Below are 16397 nucleotides of genomic sequence, written 5' to 3' on the forward strand. Positions count from 1 at the left end.
GTCTTTGCTGTACTGATCTAACCTCTAAATCCTGAGATCCCTTCCCTCTCTCCTTGCACCTTCCCATCTGAGGATCAAGTCTCTCTGTCTATTTTGCAGTGTACTAGACTGATTGACCAGGCAACCGATGAGACTGGAGAGAGACCATCTGAGTCTTCTGGTTTATAGCAGCTGATGCTTATTCTCAGATTTTGATCAAAGCTGATGCTGCGTGCGTTCAAATTGCCATTAATATGTGTGTGTAGAAACATCCACAGATTCCTGCCATTCTGTAAATATACAGTATGCAGCCCTTTTTTGCTTGAGCTTGTGCTATGCACATGTAAGTGTAGGTTAAAGAGTGTGAATCAGGTCAAACGTACCCATATGTACAGCTAGGAGTCATTTGGGCTTTAGTCAGGTAAGCTTCTGTAGCTGTCCTGTGTGATTGACAAGTCTGGCTTAATCTGACCCTGAGTTTTTTGATGTGGCCTGTGGCTGAAGATGAGTTTTTCAGGGGTAGAAAATAAGAGTTGATGGAAAAAAATGGTTACTGTCTGTGTAGATATTATGGCTACTACCTTCAGTGACTGATTTTAAAATATAAATACAGGTAAAAGTGGCCTCATTTTTTGGTGCTCACATGCTAAATGTAATTTTTTGGTGGTGTCTTCTCTGATTTATAATTTAAAAAAAAAAAATGGATGAAAGTGAAAAGAAGAGGGTTTTTTTTTCTCCTTCCTCACTAGGGAGAGGAAGTGACTCGGAAACTGACCTGCCACACAGAAAGATGCCAGATGTGAAAAAAGATGATATGTTGGCGAGGCGGACCTCACATGGTGAACCTAAATCAGCTGTGCCTTTTAACCAGTACCTCCCTAACAAGAGTAATCAGACTTTCTATGTACCTGCTCCACTTCGGAAAAAGAAAGCTGAACGAGAAGAGTACCGAAAGAGCTGGAGCACGGCGACTTCACCACTAGGAGACAGACCTTTCAGGTAAGACTGGCCTATCCAACTTCTCCCTTCCTCAGTGATGATGCTTTAACACTTGTCTAACTTTTGTTCTTCTCATAACATGTATGAAGCGCCTTCTGCTGTAGTAAATCTCTTGCTGAGATGGTACTGATAAATTGTTTGTAGCAACAGGCAAAGGTGGTAGAAAAGCAATGAGTGGAAAATCATTGTCTTGATGTCATTATTTACCATACAATGCAATGTATAGCTTATGTTTGACAAGATGTTGGTTAATATAAGTACCATGGACGTTGACTCAAACCCAAGGCTGGACAAAAATGTTCTGGATGATCTGTCTCGGTTCTCAAGATGGTTACTCACTGACAAATGATACTTAGAAGTAATGTTTGATGTATTCAGTCGAAATAGGTAATATTTTTGCTATGTTTTTTTAAAATCAATTTATTTGTATGTTGTATTCTATATACCAGTACAGTTTATATAGCTGTGACTATGTGTTTCTGCATGCTGGTTTTGTCAACTGGTATTTCACTTTTGATTTGGCCTAAGAAGCAACTTCCATTAAAGTGCATAATTATCTTCCCGGATCATTCATCAGAATTTCCTTTGGCATCTTGGTATCAACAAAATGTGCTTATAATAAATAAGTGTATATGTTTCAGGCACAGCATACATTAAACTGCCTTGTATAATTCAATAGCAAACCCCACCCTGAAACCATAGAAGAAGAACAGAATGAAACATCAGGACTGTGTGAAAAGGAGAAAGTGGGCTCTCTGGCTCCTGAGGCAAGCTCCCTTAAAAATCAAGTAGGTTTGAATCAAAACGAAGGAAACTCCATAGACCAGTCTCCTTCATGTAGTGCAAAAGAAACATCAGCACCCAAGGGGAAAGATGCAGAAGAGATCAAAAAGTTAAGAAGACTCGAACAAGCTGGCATTAAGGTCATGTCAGCAGCCCAGCGCTATGGCAGGTTAGCCCAACAGTGCGGGAAATTGTGCACGCTTCACATTTTTAGTGTTGGCTGAAGTGTGGGTTTCCTCGATCCACTGTGATTTCACTTCTTCTAACAAAAATCCAGTCTGCTAAGCACTCACAATTGCTAGTGAAGGTCTTGGTCTGAAAAGGCTTGTGATGTGGCAGAGTTGTATGATGCTAACTGCATTTGTGTTGAGAAATTGTATTGTCTTACACCATAATGTAAACAGACTCCAAGAAAACTACTACACAGACTGCTTGTCACATTCCACCTAATGCTTTCTTGCATTTAATAAAAAATACATATAAATGTACATTAAAAATGTAAAAATGCCTTTTTAGGCAAAAGTTTCAGAAGCTTACTTTACTTGTTGCCGATGGAATGGTTTAGTTTCCTGAACCACGCTTTTGAGGTGGTTAATATTTTTAGCTGGGTTAATAAATGATGCATTTATTTTTAATGGCAGGAACTATAAAAGTACAGTGCTTGTTAACACATGTACCAGTTAAAGCATGGAGGCATAGTTCAGCAATCATAGTTTGACTGACTTTGGCATGGAGTATCAGTAGTTATTCACCTATTACTTGTGTTATTTATTTTTGGATGTTGTTCAATTTCGTTATTTCCTGTTCTTTAACTCGAGAGCTGAATGATGGCTAGGCTCACTGCCCATGCCTTTCCGTCATCTGATATCGGGTCCTTGTGAAAAATCTCTCTTTCTCATGGGGATGGCCCACAAAGCAGAGTTTTAACCGACATATCAGAAGACTAGGCTCTTAAATGATCAAAATGGTTTGACTAAAGGGTAAGTGTCCAAATGTCCTCCTGTCTAAAACATTTTATTTTGGATTGTGGGGTGAAATCCCAACAGTGAGCAGTTTAGCAAATGCTGGTTTACAGTCTGGGCTTTGAAGTGTAGTAGTAAAAAGTACAGCTCTTATGTGATACAGCCTGTTTATAGGTACAGTGAAGCTTGTCTGCAGCCATATATAGATGTGCCGTATGCAGTTAAAACAGTCACAGTATATACACTGTCATATGTCCCCTTCTCAGGTTTGCTTCACTGTTGTCAGGTTGTAATGAACCAATGTTTGTGTGTGGTTGTGGAGTACTACTTTAACAAAGCCAAATACTAACGAAGAGGAACTATCAGTCATAAATGAGTCCTTCAGGCTGAGTTAGAGTGCTAGTTGATCAGGAACCTGTAAACTGGTAGGATACTGGTATAATCCTGTTCTGAGTCCAAGGCTGTAGCATTAATGTTAGGGATGTAGTAATATGCAGTAAAACGTAGTAATAGCTTTTGTCTCGGGTCTCCTCTTTCCTTGGACAATCTGTTGTCCTGACAGGGCTGAAGGAGAAGGGAACAGAAATAACAAGGCATTTTCCCTCCTTGCTCTCAGCAGAAGCAACTCCTGGAATTTGGCAGCTGGAAGAAGGAGGTGCTGCTGGTTTTCTGCCCCAGCTGAGGGTCAAAGAGCAGAGCTTTGTAGCCCAAGCTTCACCATAGTGAAGTAGGAGCCTGTTCCTGGGGACTGTAGGAAGAGACAGCAGAAAAGGCACTGGGGTCAGAGGTCTGTTAAGGAAAAATATTTGTATGTGTAAATAGAAGAATAGTGGGTGAGGAGAAGGGAAGAGTTCAGTAGTGACATTTCAGGATACAAGGGAGCATTTGATCATCTCTCTTAATGTCTCATCCTCGTTCCCTGTTCTTTGAACCTCTCAACTGTCTCTCTCTTCTTGGCATCAAATTCAAATTTCTGTGCACTAATGGCACTGAGCAATTCTCAATCCCTTTTGTTTCTGTATTCTGATCTTTTTTTTTTTCCTTTAACCCCTCTTACTCCCTCATCTCTCTCTGATGCCAGCCTCTCTTTTTTTCACCTGAGTTTGTCAGTCATCTTCCACTTGCTTTGAGTTGTTTACAGGCTGTTTCCTCTCAACATTTTGACCTCTGGAGGACACCCAGTGTGACTTTGAGTTCTACAAGGCATCTAATTGTTCCTAAAGCTGAAACTCAGTTGGGGACCTTTCTGGGTCCAGCACAGGAAGGATTTGAACTTGTATGCAAATGCATTTTTTGCTTGGAATCAAAGTACTTATCTCCATTGCTGTAACATGTTCTAGGAAAGGACTCCATTGGACTAGATGCTATACAAATGCATGCCAAAAAGCATTCCCCCTTCCCAAAGGAGTATATTGTCTCTTTATAGCACGTTGTTTTATTGATATGTAATCCTCCTTGCTTGCTTGTTGTCTGCATCTGTCTTATTTACACTGTTGTATCTGAAAGATAAGGATCAGATTCATGGCTACTCCCTAAAAAGAGAAAGAGAATTAAGTCTGTTCTAATAAATGATGGAGAGGGGGAGGGTAAGAGAGAAATGTGAGCAGATGAAGAATCCTTGGCACGTTCATTGCAAAAGGGACATGGACTCTTATCTTGACAGTGCATAAGTATGCAAAACCCTTTCGTTGTTCTGAAATGCAATAGAAGGATCCACAAACCTGTATGAGACCCTGCTTCAGTGAGTGCAAACACCCATGGTCTGACACTTTGGAAGCACCTGCTGTACGAGCATGGACCTGTGTGTGGTTTCTGCAAGGGCTGGGGCTGGCTATGCAAGAGTGATTTGCAAATCTGCAGGGAATTCTGATCCATTGCAAGCTTCAAATCTACACTCTTTGCTATCTCTGTGGTGAAGCGACCTTAAAAGGTACTTTTGAGACCTCACAAAGCAGCTCAGAGCCATCTGTTCCAGCTGTTTCTGAAGCTGTTGTGAACAGAGGTGCTCATGAGGGAGAGGGACAGCAGCTCCCTTTGGAGCGCTGTCTGCCAGTGATGTCTATTGCCTTAAATGATACCTTGATCCTGCAGAGAGATCTAAGGACAATGTTGCCTTTGGCTAATTTGAGAGCATGCTCTCCACATTGCTAACAGGGTGGGGGGGCGGGGGTCCTGTGTGTTGCAGCGCAACAAGGTGAAGGCAGGCAGTTTCATATTGCTCCTCTGTCCTCCGAGGCCTGAGCCAGGCTGACCTGTCAGGGATGCTTTATGGCTTCCCCATAACTTTCTCCAGCAACTTTGTTGAGCAGTACTTTGAAAGGGCAGCTGGGGCCGTAAAGTAAGTGGCTTGTATAGTGGGCTTGCAGGGCTTTAAAATGTTTTAGAAAAGCAGCTAATTATAGCACCACTGTTTTCTTAAATAGAAGAGAAACTTGAAGCAACCCCTGAGCTGTTTAGATTTGCTTTCTTAATGTCACTCTGTTTAATCCTTTGTGATACCATCTTTTTCCCTTTGTGTAGCAAGGTGGTGCTGTATGAAAGAGGAAATGCAAGGTATTTGCAGCCTACAAAAGTACTGCATGGAACAGTCTACTATTTGATATCCAACTTCCTAAAATATCAATAAATAACAATTTGATTTTTAAATGGGAGAGTCGCATAGCTCTTGCCATCTGTCTTTTCAGTTTGTGCAAGAGTATTGACTGTTACAAGTTAAAATAAGCTTAATCTTTCTGGGTACCAGCTGTCAAGGGTCTTCCTTGTCGTAATCTTTAGTAACAACAAGGCTGTGTTGATATCAGTCTCGTTTCTGACCAAGGCAGACGGCAGTGTGTTCCAGCATATGCCAGTATCATTGGCATACTGGTGCTATCGTTGTCGCTACTGTATGTCAGCATTGGCATAGAGGGCTTATTCTGGGGGAAAGGGAAGGCTAGTTAGGGAGAGAATCAAGCGTGGATGTGTGTGAGCAGAAAAGCAGTTAAGAATATTAGGGTAAGCACCCTCAGTGATTACTCAGGTCTTAAAAAAAAAAATAGAGCCATTAAGAATAAAAAGTGCCAAATGTCTGGTATTTCAGGATTCAGCAATGTTGGCCAAGGATCAAGTATTTGCATCAAACCTCTTTGTTTGAAGTGTTTGAGAAGTTTAATACTGCCATTTACAGTACTACATTCACTCCATCTAGTATGTTAAACTAGTTCTTACTGGTTCTTCTAGCTATAGCTAAAATAAGTAAAGATCCAACGCTACTGATTTTCTGCGTGAAGTCCTTGTGGATTTGTTACCTGTATATGATAAGTTTTATTTATAACAAGGCTTTGCCCAATCTAACAGCAGCCTGAAGCATATTTTGATTAACTGTGCTTGTTTTATGACCTGGAGATGAGTGCTGCCACTCCCTTCTCCTCCCCTGATGCATCAAGAGCTTTCTTTAATTTTGCTCTGTGTCAGTAAAAAGCCAACATGTGAAGACAACGGAAGCACCCCAGACATCATCCTTCGCAGGGACAACCCCTTCATGACACATTACCAAGGGAAGGATTCTGGTTCAGAAGATGAAGCAGCCAGCAGAGTTCCTGATTTAGAAAAGGATGACTTTGCCACCCGGAGAGCCAGAATGAATCAACCCAAACACATAGTTCCGTTTAACCCCTTTTTAATTGGACCCTATACAAGTAAAGATAAAGGTAAACTGGAAGACATTAAAAAGCCATTGCAGATGGAAAAGCAGGAACATGCAAGGTGTGCATTCATGGTCTTTTTCTTTCTATTATAATGCTTAATTTCACATGGCTTATTGCTGTGTAGGACTAAAGCTGTCTTGGCTACAAAAAACTTACAGGCTAAAGTAAATGCAAATGCTTTATCATAAAGTGAACAAAAAAAGAGATGTAGATTACTTACTGTAATTTTTTTGTTAGATTATTAGGACCAGGAGCTTAAATTGACTATGAGTGTAAATAACAAAGACTAGACACTTTTGTTATCTCAGCTCATGAGCATGAATAGTGGAGAATAAACTTAGAAGATATGTTTTGCATCTCAGCTCTTTTGCTGAGCGTTTTCAATGCACGTTTTTGGATGCATTTTTTCTATCTAATGCCATTCTTTTAATACCCTGCAGAAAACATGGACTTAGTCTTTAGTTAACGCACTGAATATATATACCTGCTATACTGCACCGAATTGTGTTACACATAGTCCTAATGTTTCTTATATAGCATTGTTTTTGGAAGTGGTGCATGGCTTACAAGGTTTCAGCCTAGAAAATCTCTTCTGTCTTCAGTTCAGTGATACAGACCTTTAAGAAGTTGCTGAACACACATATCTACTAGGCACACATCTTCTTCAGGAAACAAGTATATTTGTTGTATTTGTGCAAAGAGGAGTGATCCTGGATAAAACCACTATATACACATTACAGTGGACCTTAACTGTACTAACTGATACATTCAGAAAATTATCTTAGTATCTAGTAGCTCTTTTCATTAATGCAAAATGTGCCTTTCAGCTGCTGGTAATTTGTTTATATAAACATTTTCTAATGACTAGTTTGGCAGGGCATCTGAAAAGCACATAACCAAATTTTAATATTCTAATGCTATTGACATGACTAAGATCAAAGAAATTCTGTAGTATGCTTGCAAGCAAAACTTGAATTCACTTTGCTAATAATATGAAAATGAGATATTTGTAACTATTTATGCTGGCTGAGGTTAAACCACAACAAAAGCTTATTGCAGAAATGCTGAATACAGTACTAACTTAAAGATTTTTCTTGCTTGAACTAGGAGTAGAAGTCATGTGATGAAGTCTCAATAGTGCATGAGCGGGGTAGCATAGATGAGAGGTTTCAACTTCAAATGATTCCATGTTTACTTCCTAAAATTAATGTAAAATTAATCTGCTTATAAATTCAGTTTTATCTTCTTGTGCTCTGAACCTCTTCTATTGACACTGATTTATCATTGCTCCCTCGAAATACCTTTTCTTGCTGAACTTGAATGTGCGTTAAATTAGAAGAAGACGGGTGCATATGGCATCAACAAGGCAAATAGTGACAAGCAAAGAGAACCCACTTCTGCAAACTGAGAAGACTGAGTCAGAGGAGGAACAGCAGGTGAAAGTGCCAGATACTGAGAGCGATGATTTGGCTAAACAGAAATCTCAAAGTACCCTTCCTCAGCTACGAGAAGATGCGATTTTTGTGAATGCCTCTATAACAAAAGCAGATCTGGAGACCTGGAAAAGATTGAAACTGTCAGGGGAGCCCAGGTACGGTTTCTGCCTGTGGACAGGATTGGCACCCTAGGAAGCATGTTTAGTATGTCGTGATCCACTGTGTGTGCTTGTGGTTTTAAACTTGAAGAATGCCTTGATGACAACCAGTCCTTACCTGTTCAAATTTTCAGGAGGAATCCAAAATCTGTACAGGGATGCTATCTATCTATCATGAAATGAAAGTGTGTCCATTATTTAGAACTACTACAGTAGTTTCACAGTCACTTCCCCAGTGAACACTCTTAACGTCATATTAGAAAGGTCCCTCTTGTCTCATGGATCAACCTGCTTTGAAGCTGCTCTAAGTTGAGTAGCACAAAGATCCATGTGGCACCACTAACTCAGTAGCACTGTGCTGCTGCTAACCAAGCTATCTTCAGGGCTTGGGGCATTATACCTTGGGGGTATTAACTGAGGATCAGCATCTCTTTGCATTATTGTGGCTATACTGCTTTTGAGATCTGAGCTAATATATCTGCATGGCATTGTACTCCAGTGCTGAGTAAATACACCAGCACTGTTTGTCCCTGCAGCAGGAGTTTCAGGAGCCTCGTTGTATGGTGTAGACATGCTCTTATTGTAAACTAAACCTCCAGAAAGGGAGCCAGTATAAAGCAGTTATTCTAAGCTATTTCCCTATGGAGGTCGGCTATAATGTATGCAGGTGATTTGTGACTCAGTAGGAAAGGATAACAACTCCTAGCCTTCCTGTTTAGGCGCATGCCATTTTCCAATTACAGGTGGCCATCTGTTCAGGCATTCTTCTAACAATGTGGTTACTGTGTGTCATTTTAGCTTTAATACAAACCATCAAAACTCAATCATTCTCTCATCTCAAAGATGTTAGTACTCTCTCTGTTACTTTTGAGGTGATTTGTTAAAATCAAGATTCAGTCCCCTTGGTTTAGGATAAGCGAATTGCCCTTCCTGGTGCTCTCATGCCACTGGAACTCCCCCATGACAAGGTGGGTATGGTGGTGCTTGTGCAGTCCCATGTAACACAGGGCCCAGTTCTATGTGAGCAGATGAGAGAACTGTGGCTTTGTTAGGGTGAATAACTGAGTCTGGAATGGGCCGTATGCTACGTTCCTTCCCCTAAGGAAGGGCTTCCATGGATGTCCTCCCAGAGCTTCCCCAACAGGTCTGCGGTATCTTTGGATTTTATCTGTCATTTGGGCCTCAGTATACCACAGCTGTTTGTACTTTTGTCCTTGAGTTTTAAAATAAAAACCCTCCAAAACCTTAGGAGCATTTAATTTGCTTTATTCTGGGGTCTTATTTGGGGGGGATTCTTTTATTCCTCATTCGTACTAGTGAAGAAGATTTCAAATGTCCCAGTGACACTCTGCCACCAGCTGAAATCACGGTGAAAGCAGCGGCCCACGATGATTTTGCTGTCCGCAAAGCCAGAGCAAACAAAAAGGCTGGTAGCCCCAAGCAGAAGTTTGTGCATTTTGGGCCAGTAACTGAGATTGATCAACAGAAATGGGACAAGCTCGTTATTGGCAGAGCTTCATCCAAAAATGGAACAGAAGAGGAAAGCAAGAAAGACAGTGTGGAGAATCACTCTGCTGTTGAAAGCTCTCTTTCAACCACTGTTGGCAGTCTCGGGTTCGCTGAACACAGCGATGAAGTATCTAAGCCACAGAATGAATCCAGGTATTTGGTGTGGCTTAGGAAGTGCTGCTGAGCTGGAAATGAGACCTGTTCTTGCAAGACGCTGATCTGCATGGGGGTGGACTGCAGCATAGACCTAAGAGCTGTTTACACGCACGGCCTTGTTCAGAAGTCATCTGACGCCTTCACAGTATCTTAACATGTTTAGGGTTATGCAAAACAACGCTGTGCAAAGGTCTTCTGAGAGCTTGCCTCAGAATTTCTGATGAGCGGTGAAATCACTGGTATCTCAGTCTGAGCTGTCGTTTGAGCTTTTTCTGCTTCTTGAATTCCAGCAGCTTTGCTCTGCCTGCTTTCAGCACAGTAGGAATTTGTCTTTCAGCTTGTTGGCCTTGCTGATGTTCAAAAAATGCTTTCTTCAAACCTAATGGATTTACTTTCTTTTTGAAGATGTAATGCTGAAACCAAGGTGTATTGGTGCTCTGTGTTTCTGGCATTTATCTGGAGGAGAATTACAGCTCTGGGAAGTTAACATATTAACAGAGCTTACGTTTATTTGGCTTTTCTTTAATCACTTAGTCTGTGGCTGTAGCAAGAATTTTTAATGAATGCTTTTAGTGAGCAATTAATTCAGTTAAGTTTGTGTGTTTATAAAACATTTGCAAACTGAGTTGGAGGACTCCTCTTCTTACCTTTCATTTGACCTGAATGTGTTTTGTCTGTCACCCTTCCTCTCAATCGCATCGTTAGTGAGGTAGCCACGTCAGGTACAGATGACTCTTGCAGGAGAATGCTATCACCTGTCCCGGCTTTTGGCATCGTCTCTGAGAAACAAACCCTGTGCAGTTTGAACAAACGGCAAGAAGGCACCGAGGAAGACTGCGTCGGGCATTTACCAGACATTGAGAGAGATGATATGTTGGTTAGAAGGATGGGAACTTTTCAGAGGCGTACCACTAGCCCTGTTCCCATACATTGTCCTCCCCTGTCAGTAGCTCCTCATCTGCTGCAGCAGCGGCAAGGGGAGGCAGTAGCTTGTGAGAAGGATTTGAAGACTCCATGGGAAGCAGAAAGGTCAGAGAACAGAAACAGATCCCTCTGAGCCTCATGCCTGGTTTGTGTGTGGTGTTAGGTTGGATCAGTCAGCAATGTTGTTCCATTCTTCACACAGCCTTTAAAGATGTGTTTTACTCATTCATCATGGCATGTGTTCTGTTTTATGAAGTTACTTACAAGAATGTATCCTATGAACATAAAACAGTCTGTTTTCTTCAATAATGTTGAAGTACTTCAGTTGTTAATTGCTGTTCAGCATGAAAACAGTCTTTCATCTTTTGGGGGGATTTCTTTTGCAATCAACGGTGCTTTGTCCAGACTTTTATGCTAGCTTCCAAGTGAATAATTCCTCGCATACATTTTTATGCAATTCCCAACTTCTAACGTATCACCTACATAGGTGTGGCATTCAACATAGTTTCCTCTTGCTCTCACTCCCTGCGCTGTAGCTAAAGATGCCTAGTTGTCCATCCCTCCGCAACTGTGTTTTGAGTAACAGTACCCCACGTTGCCTCAGCAGCCGCTTGCCTTTGGGCTGCACAAGTGAGCATTATCATGGAACAGTGTCACTTGTCTCTCTGAGCAGTACTGTCACACGAGAAGAGAGCCAAGAACAGCCTGAAATCCCTCAGCAGCAGAGCGGTGGAACAGAAAACAAAGTGAAATTTCCAGACCCGCAAAGAGATGACATGTTGGCCAGAAGAACTGGAGCTTTCCTAAAACAGGCTGGGCCCAGTGTTAAGCAGTTCCTTCCCATGCCATTTTCAAAGCAGCAGAATAAGCAGGGCACAGCTAGAGATCTTGAGAAGAAAAATACGAGGTAAGAAAGTTGTGCTTCTCTCTTTCCCTTGGAACTGGCCCTGTGTGCTGTTTGTCAAGATCTCTTGATCTGGAAGACTTGCTGTTGGCCCAGCAGTGGTTTCTTCCGTACTTGTCCTCGATTCTGTGCTGACTCTTTCTGCTCAAAAGAAGGCAACGCAGGGTTTCTGGCCCTTTTGGTAGAGCCCTGTAAAGACTCGGAGCAGAGCTCTACCGGATACAAAATTCTAACAGCGTGTGGAAATGGATATGCATAGCAAGATTGTGTTACATTTGCAGAGGTTTCTAGTTAAATATGAGCTAATCATTACAAATGTTTCCAGCTAGAAATAGAGGTGCTGGATATGGTAGGTTAGATGCTTGTCTGTGGCTTAGCTGATGCCAGTGACTTCCAAACAGGAAATTAAGAGATCCCGAGATCCCTCCTGATAATGCTCAGTGTCTTTCTAAGCACTTTTGTTCAGATGCGTAAGGCTATGTGGGGAAGTTGGCGGTTTAAGCCTTTGAACAGAGTTATCGTTGGCTGGTTGAGCCACATGCAAGCGGGAGCGGAAAGGTTCTTATTCATCAGCCTCTTCAGAGTACATGAGGAGAAGGATATGCATGCGTCTGTGCATACACAGATGAAAAACTAGTGTACAGCTCAGCCAGGAGAAGAAAAACTGTCATCTACGGTAGAATTGAACTGTGGTTTGGTGTTGAGAAGACCTTAAGTTGAATGGCTTAGTTAAAATACGTGCTTAATACTTTAATCTTTGGCAGTGTCCAGGACAGCTTGTGTTTCTGACTTAGAGGAATAGAAGTACAAGCATTTGACTCTCTGTTAAAATTATTTTGTGCACTTGCCTCGCTTACCTTGTTACCTATCAGCTCTTTTTTTTTTTTTTTTTTGGGGGGGGGGGGATGTTAATTTACAGTTAGGCTTTTTATTATGTATATGTGATTTTTCAAATGTTGCTTAATAAGTCTCTTTGCACTGCTGCCTTTGGCTCATTCAGGCCTGAAAAGTCTCCACAAGTCTGCATTAATAGCTCTGGAAAACCTGTAGTACAACCGCCGCAAGAACAGCAGCAAGGGCAGGAAAAATGCAATCTCCCTCCTGCAGGACAAGATGAGACTATTTGTACTGCCCAAGTGGGTGAAGGTAGCCTTAATGAAGTCCACCTTGGTCAAGTGTCTAAGCTTCAGGAGGTTCCTGAGGAAAACAAAACGGAAACATGGTCATCCAAGGATGAGCATCTGCAAACGTGAGCTCTCTGTGGTGTGAATCACGCAGCTTGTACGCCCCTGTGTCCACACTTCAGAATTCAGATTGTGCATTGCCTGGTGTGTTTTCAGTCCAGACTAAAATACTGATTGTCAGTAATACACATTTTAGAAACAAACAGAATAGTTGTGTAATGTATTTTCTTTTGAAATATTTGAAATATTGAAATGAAAGCTAATTGAAAGGAAATATTTTACTACAGTATATATGTTGAATTGCAAAAAAGGTTTATGAATAGCAGAGGTTCAATTGGACTCTGCTCTTTGAGATGTGTCTTGCTTCTCCATGATTAGAAAATGTTACGTGTCGACTTTTGTACTTGATGTTCTTTTCTGATAAATCCCAGATACAAATATGTGGTTTGCATGGCTCTAAACAGGACTGTCACTTTAGTGAATGACACTGACTTGTGTATTACCAGTACCTTTTTTCAGCTACCCCTCCCCCCCCCCCCAAAAAAAACCCCCAACAACAACAACAAAAAGGAAATCCTGTGGCTCGCTTTCTGACTATAATATTTGTCTCTTCCTGCTTCAGTAACAGTGATTCTGAGCACTGCTGTGGAATGTAACTATTAAGTTTTGTCTCCATTCATCGCATGTGTGGCACTTAATATAAATGTTAATATATTGTCTATTTTCAATAACCATTTTCTACACCCATTTTAGGTATACTTCAGCAGATTTTTATAATGGGGGCATTAGTATGGGGTCAGGGAGGGATGGGTGGTGTTCTTACGTAGTTTGACCTCCAAATGATTAGGTTAAATCTTGCTTGCTGAATACGTAATCCCTGAACAGTATGATTCTTTTTTGGTCAGCCTTACTAGTACAGGTTGGATGGTAAAGTGACAGTTACCCAAATTGTATGGGTCCAGTTGCAACTACTACTTAATGTATTTACCAACACTCTAATTTTATATTTGGTCTTGTAGATTCGGCCCCAGAACTGCTGTGTCTGATGACGCAGAGTAAGTTGTCTTGTGTTCACAAGATTTTATTTTAAACAACTTACACTGCATGCTTTCCCGTCTTTCTACTAATTTAAAATGCAGTTGATGCCTCGTTATTATTTTGCAGTGTTCCAGCAAATAAATTTTTCAGAAAAGCACTGAAAAATGGAATGCAATATGGCTTACATTGCAGCTAAAAATAATTTTTATATAAAAGCCCATAAAAACTGGGCGTAACACTAATGTCCAGCTGTTGCTTAAAGTATTGTTTCCTCTTTTTTTCTTTTCTTTTGTTTTTCTTCTGAATTTCCATTGCCTCTAATCAGCTACAGGTAAAGAGAGTTGGGTTGAATCTGGGCTGGGTGTTGAGGAAAAAAAATGAAGTATGACCTATACAGGAAGAAAAATGAAATCCCAAAGTAAAATAAAATCCATTGTGATCTTCAGAATAATTACCAGGAAAATACGTCTTCAGCTGTTCCTTTATTGTCTTTTAAAAACTTTCTCTTGAATCCCTTCTAGGTTGGGTTTAATTTAATAATATACTAAACATCATTTTTTTAAGCTCTTCACCTTGATGCTTTACTTTTGGCAGAAGGAGTAGGACTGTGACATTTATTGCACTCAAACATTTTAATTGTGTGTGTATGCATGTAAACTGTAGTTCAGAATAGTATGCAATGCCATTTAGAAAGCTCTGTGAAAGTATTAGCTATTCTTACAAAGTGCAGGCATTTAGAAGCAAAGAAATAGTTGGGAACTACCCACATAGTAATGTCCTTAATATCCTTCTTCTGTTCACAGAAACGCACATCTGTCTCCCAGATTAAATCACAAAATAGAAACAGCATGGAGGGTTTTTTAATAACAAGTATATACAGAGACTCATATATAATGTTTCACCCTTTCCTCTAATAATAAAGGCTAGAATCACGGGCTGAATATTCTTTACAAGATCTGTAATACCTTTATGCTGAGCAAAGCCTGTGTCCTCTGACCACAGAGTAAATGTGATCATTTTCAAGCAGCAGAAATCTGTTCAATCAAATGAAGAGATGAGATAAAAAGAGCATAACAACACAGAAGTGTTATACTTAACAATGGAGACTTCCCTGCCATTTCAGAAAGCCTACCTGACTGATTTGTTCAGTTGTTTTCCAACATTTTTGCATGTCTGTATTAAATGCAAACGTGAGAGAAGGTACATGGAGATGCCTTCAAAGAGGCATTGGAAGGCGTTTGGTTGTATAATGTGAGAGTAGCAAAGATGAATAAATTATATTGTTTATTCCGTATTGATTCTGATTTTGTTTTAAAAGGCAAAACAATAAATGTTAAAGCCTCGTTGTCATCATTTCCAGATGTGCCACAGTTTCAGAGCAACTATTTTCCTAAACTGTCTCTTAAGTTCTTATAAACGTAAGATTGTGTTTTTCCTTCTGAAGACAAAGTACTTACAAAGAATCTAAAAAAATTTGGCTCTCAAGTAGGAAAAATAAATTGAACTGACATTTAAAATGCATCCAAAATGTTTATCAAGTCTCCTTTGAAAACTCTGTAACTTAAATTCAGTCTTAGACTAGGTGCTGTTTATTCCAGGAGCAAAACTAGAAACCCCTTTATTAGACTGACAAAGTTCCCTTCGCTGGTTAGTGAATGCTAGATATTGTCATCAGCCCTGCTCTGTCTCAAGGTCCAGAAGAGGCAATACTTAGTGTGTTGCTGCTGAGCAGCCCCATTCCCATCTCCCGAAGAGATGGGGCTGAATTCTGGTGGTAGTGTGACAGTCCAGTGTGAGTTTAGGCTTATGCTTTATACGTTAAGCCTGACAAGCAAATAATAGTGAGCTGAGATTTTTTTAGTATTTGTTTACTAGAGTCTGATTCTTTAGCCAGTCTGTTGCTTTTTATGTTTTGTTGGGGTTTCTTAAGTCTTAGCATGCCTGTAAAATGGTAATGCAGCCACATAATAAATGCCTTGCATAAGGATTTTTAACAAATTCTCATAAAAAGACGTTTTTTACCTTATTTCTCACTTTCAAATTAAAAAGTCTGAACACTCAAGTCCTTGAGGACTTTTTTTATCCAACACTTGTTCAGAACTGTTTAAAAGAAAAAAAAATTGCTGCATGATATCACTGACAAGAACTGTAATTTGAGAGAATAAAGTAGCATAACTTAAAAATCACATCATCCCAAAGATCTAGCCCTCCAAAATACACTGTTGGTCTGCACAGTGTTTTTTCCCAGATCTTTGTTAGAACAGCAGGTCTGGTACACTGGTCAGCAGGAAGGTCTCTTGATTCCAGACAGAGTTTAGATAAAATCCCCAGAGCTTTGCTAATGGCAGAAAATTCATGAGCATGAATTCGGTACAGTTACATCTCCCCCATCTACTTGCATGCTGTGTGCCTGCTGGCCCAGCGCATGGTTGAAGGAAGGAGTGAATCTAGTTCTGTTCATGCAGGTGTTGGTGATGGGCTGGAGCTATTTGTAGTTTATATAGGACAAAATGATGTGGGATTCATAGTGAAGTGTCTTTTGGCAGAAGCTCAGAGTTTTGGCCTCTTTGGTTCTTTTCTAAGGATGAACTTGTCAGGCAGAGAAGTTGATGTAGACCTTTCAGTTGGCCTTGTCCATGTATTCAGGAAAGTAGGTGGTTCTCCTTAATGGTCACTACA

General features: G+C 40.5%; 1 protein-coding gene across 4 annotated transcripts in view; it reads left to right on the forward strand.

Moving 5' to 3' along the window:
• LIMCH1 (LIM and calponin homology domains 1) overlaps positions 1-16397 on the forward strand; it is a 183350-nt gene that overhangs the window by 122264 nt on the left and 44689 nt on the right. For 3 of the 4 annotated variants that reach the window (XM_076336171.1, XM_076336173.1, XM_076336175.1), the window contains 9 exons: positions 729-978; positions 1658-1930; positions 6177-6467; positions 7746-8000; positions 9321-9665; positions 10374-10697; positions 11266-11499; positions 12497-12745; positions 13700-13735. In XM_076336171.1, coding sequence (XP_076192286.1) covers positions 729-978; positions 1658-1930; positions 6177-6467; positions 7746-8000; positions 9321-9665; positions 10374-10697; positions 11266-11499; positions 12497-12745; positions 13700-13735 — 2257 coding nt within the window. The remainder of the gene's footprint in view (positions 1-728; positions 979-1657; positions 1931-6176; positions 6468-7745; positions 8001-9320; positions 9666-10373; positions 10698-11265; positions 11500-12496; positions 12746-13699; positions 13736-16397) is intronic. The other variant, XM_076336174.1, reaches the window with a different exon arrangement.

The sequence above is a fragment of the Aptenodytes patagonicus genome, chromosome 4, assembly GCF_965638725.1.
Source record: "Aptenodytes patagonicus chromosome 4, bAptPat1.pri.cur, whole genome shotgun sequence".
In the NCBI taxonomy this organism is placed as follows: domain Eukaryota; kingdom Metazoa; phylum Chordata; class Aves; order Sphenisciformes; family Spheniscidae; genus Aptenodytes; species Aptenodytes patagonicus.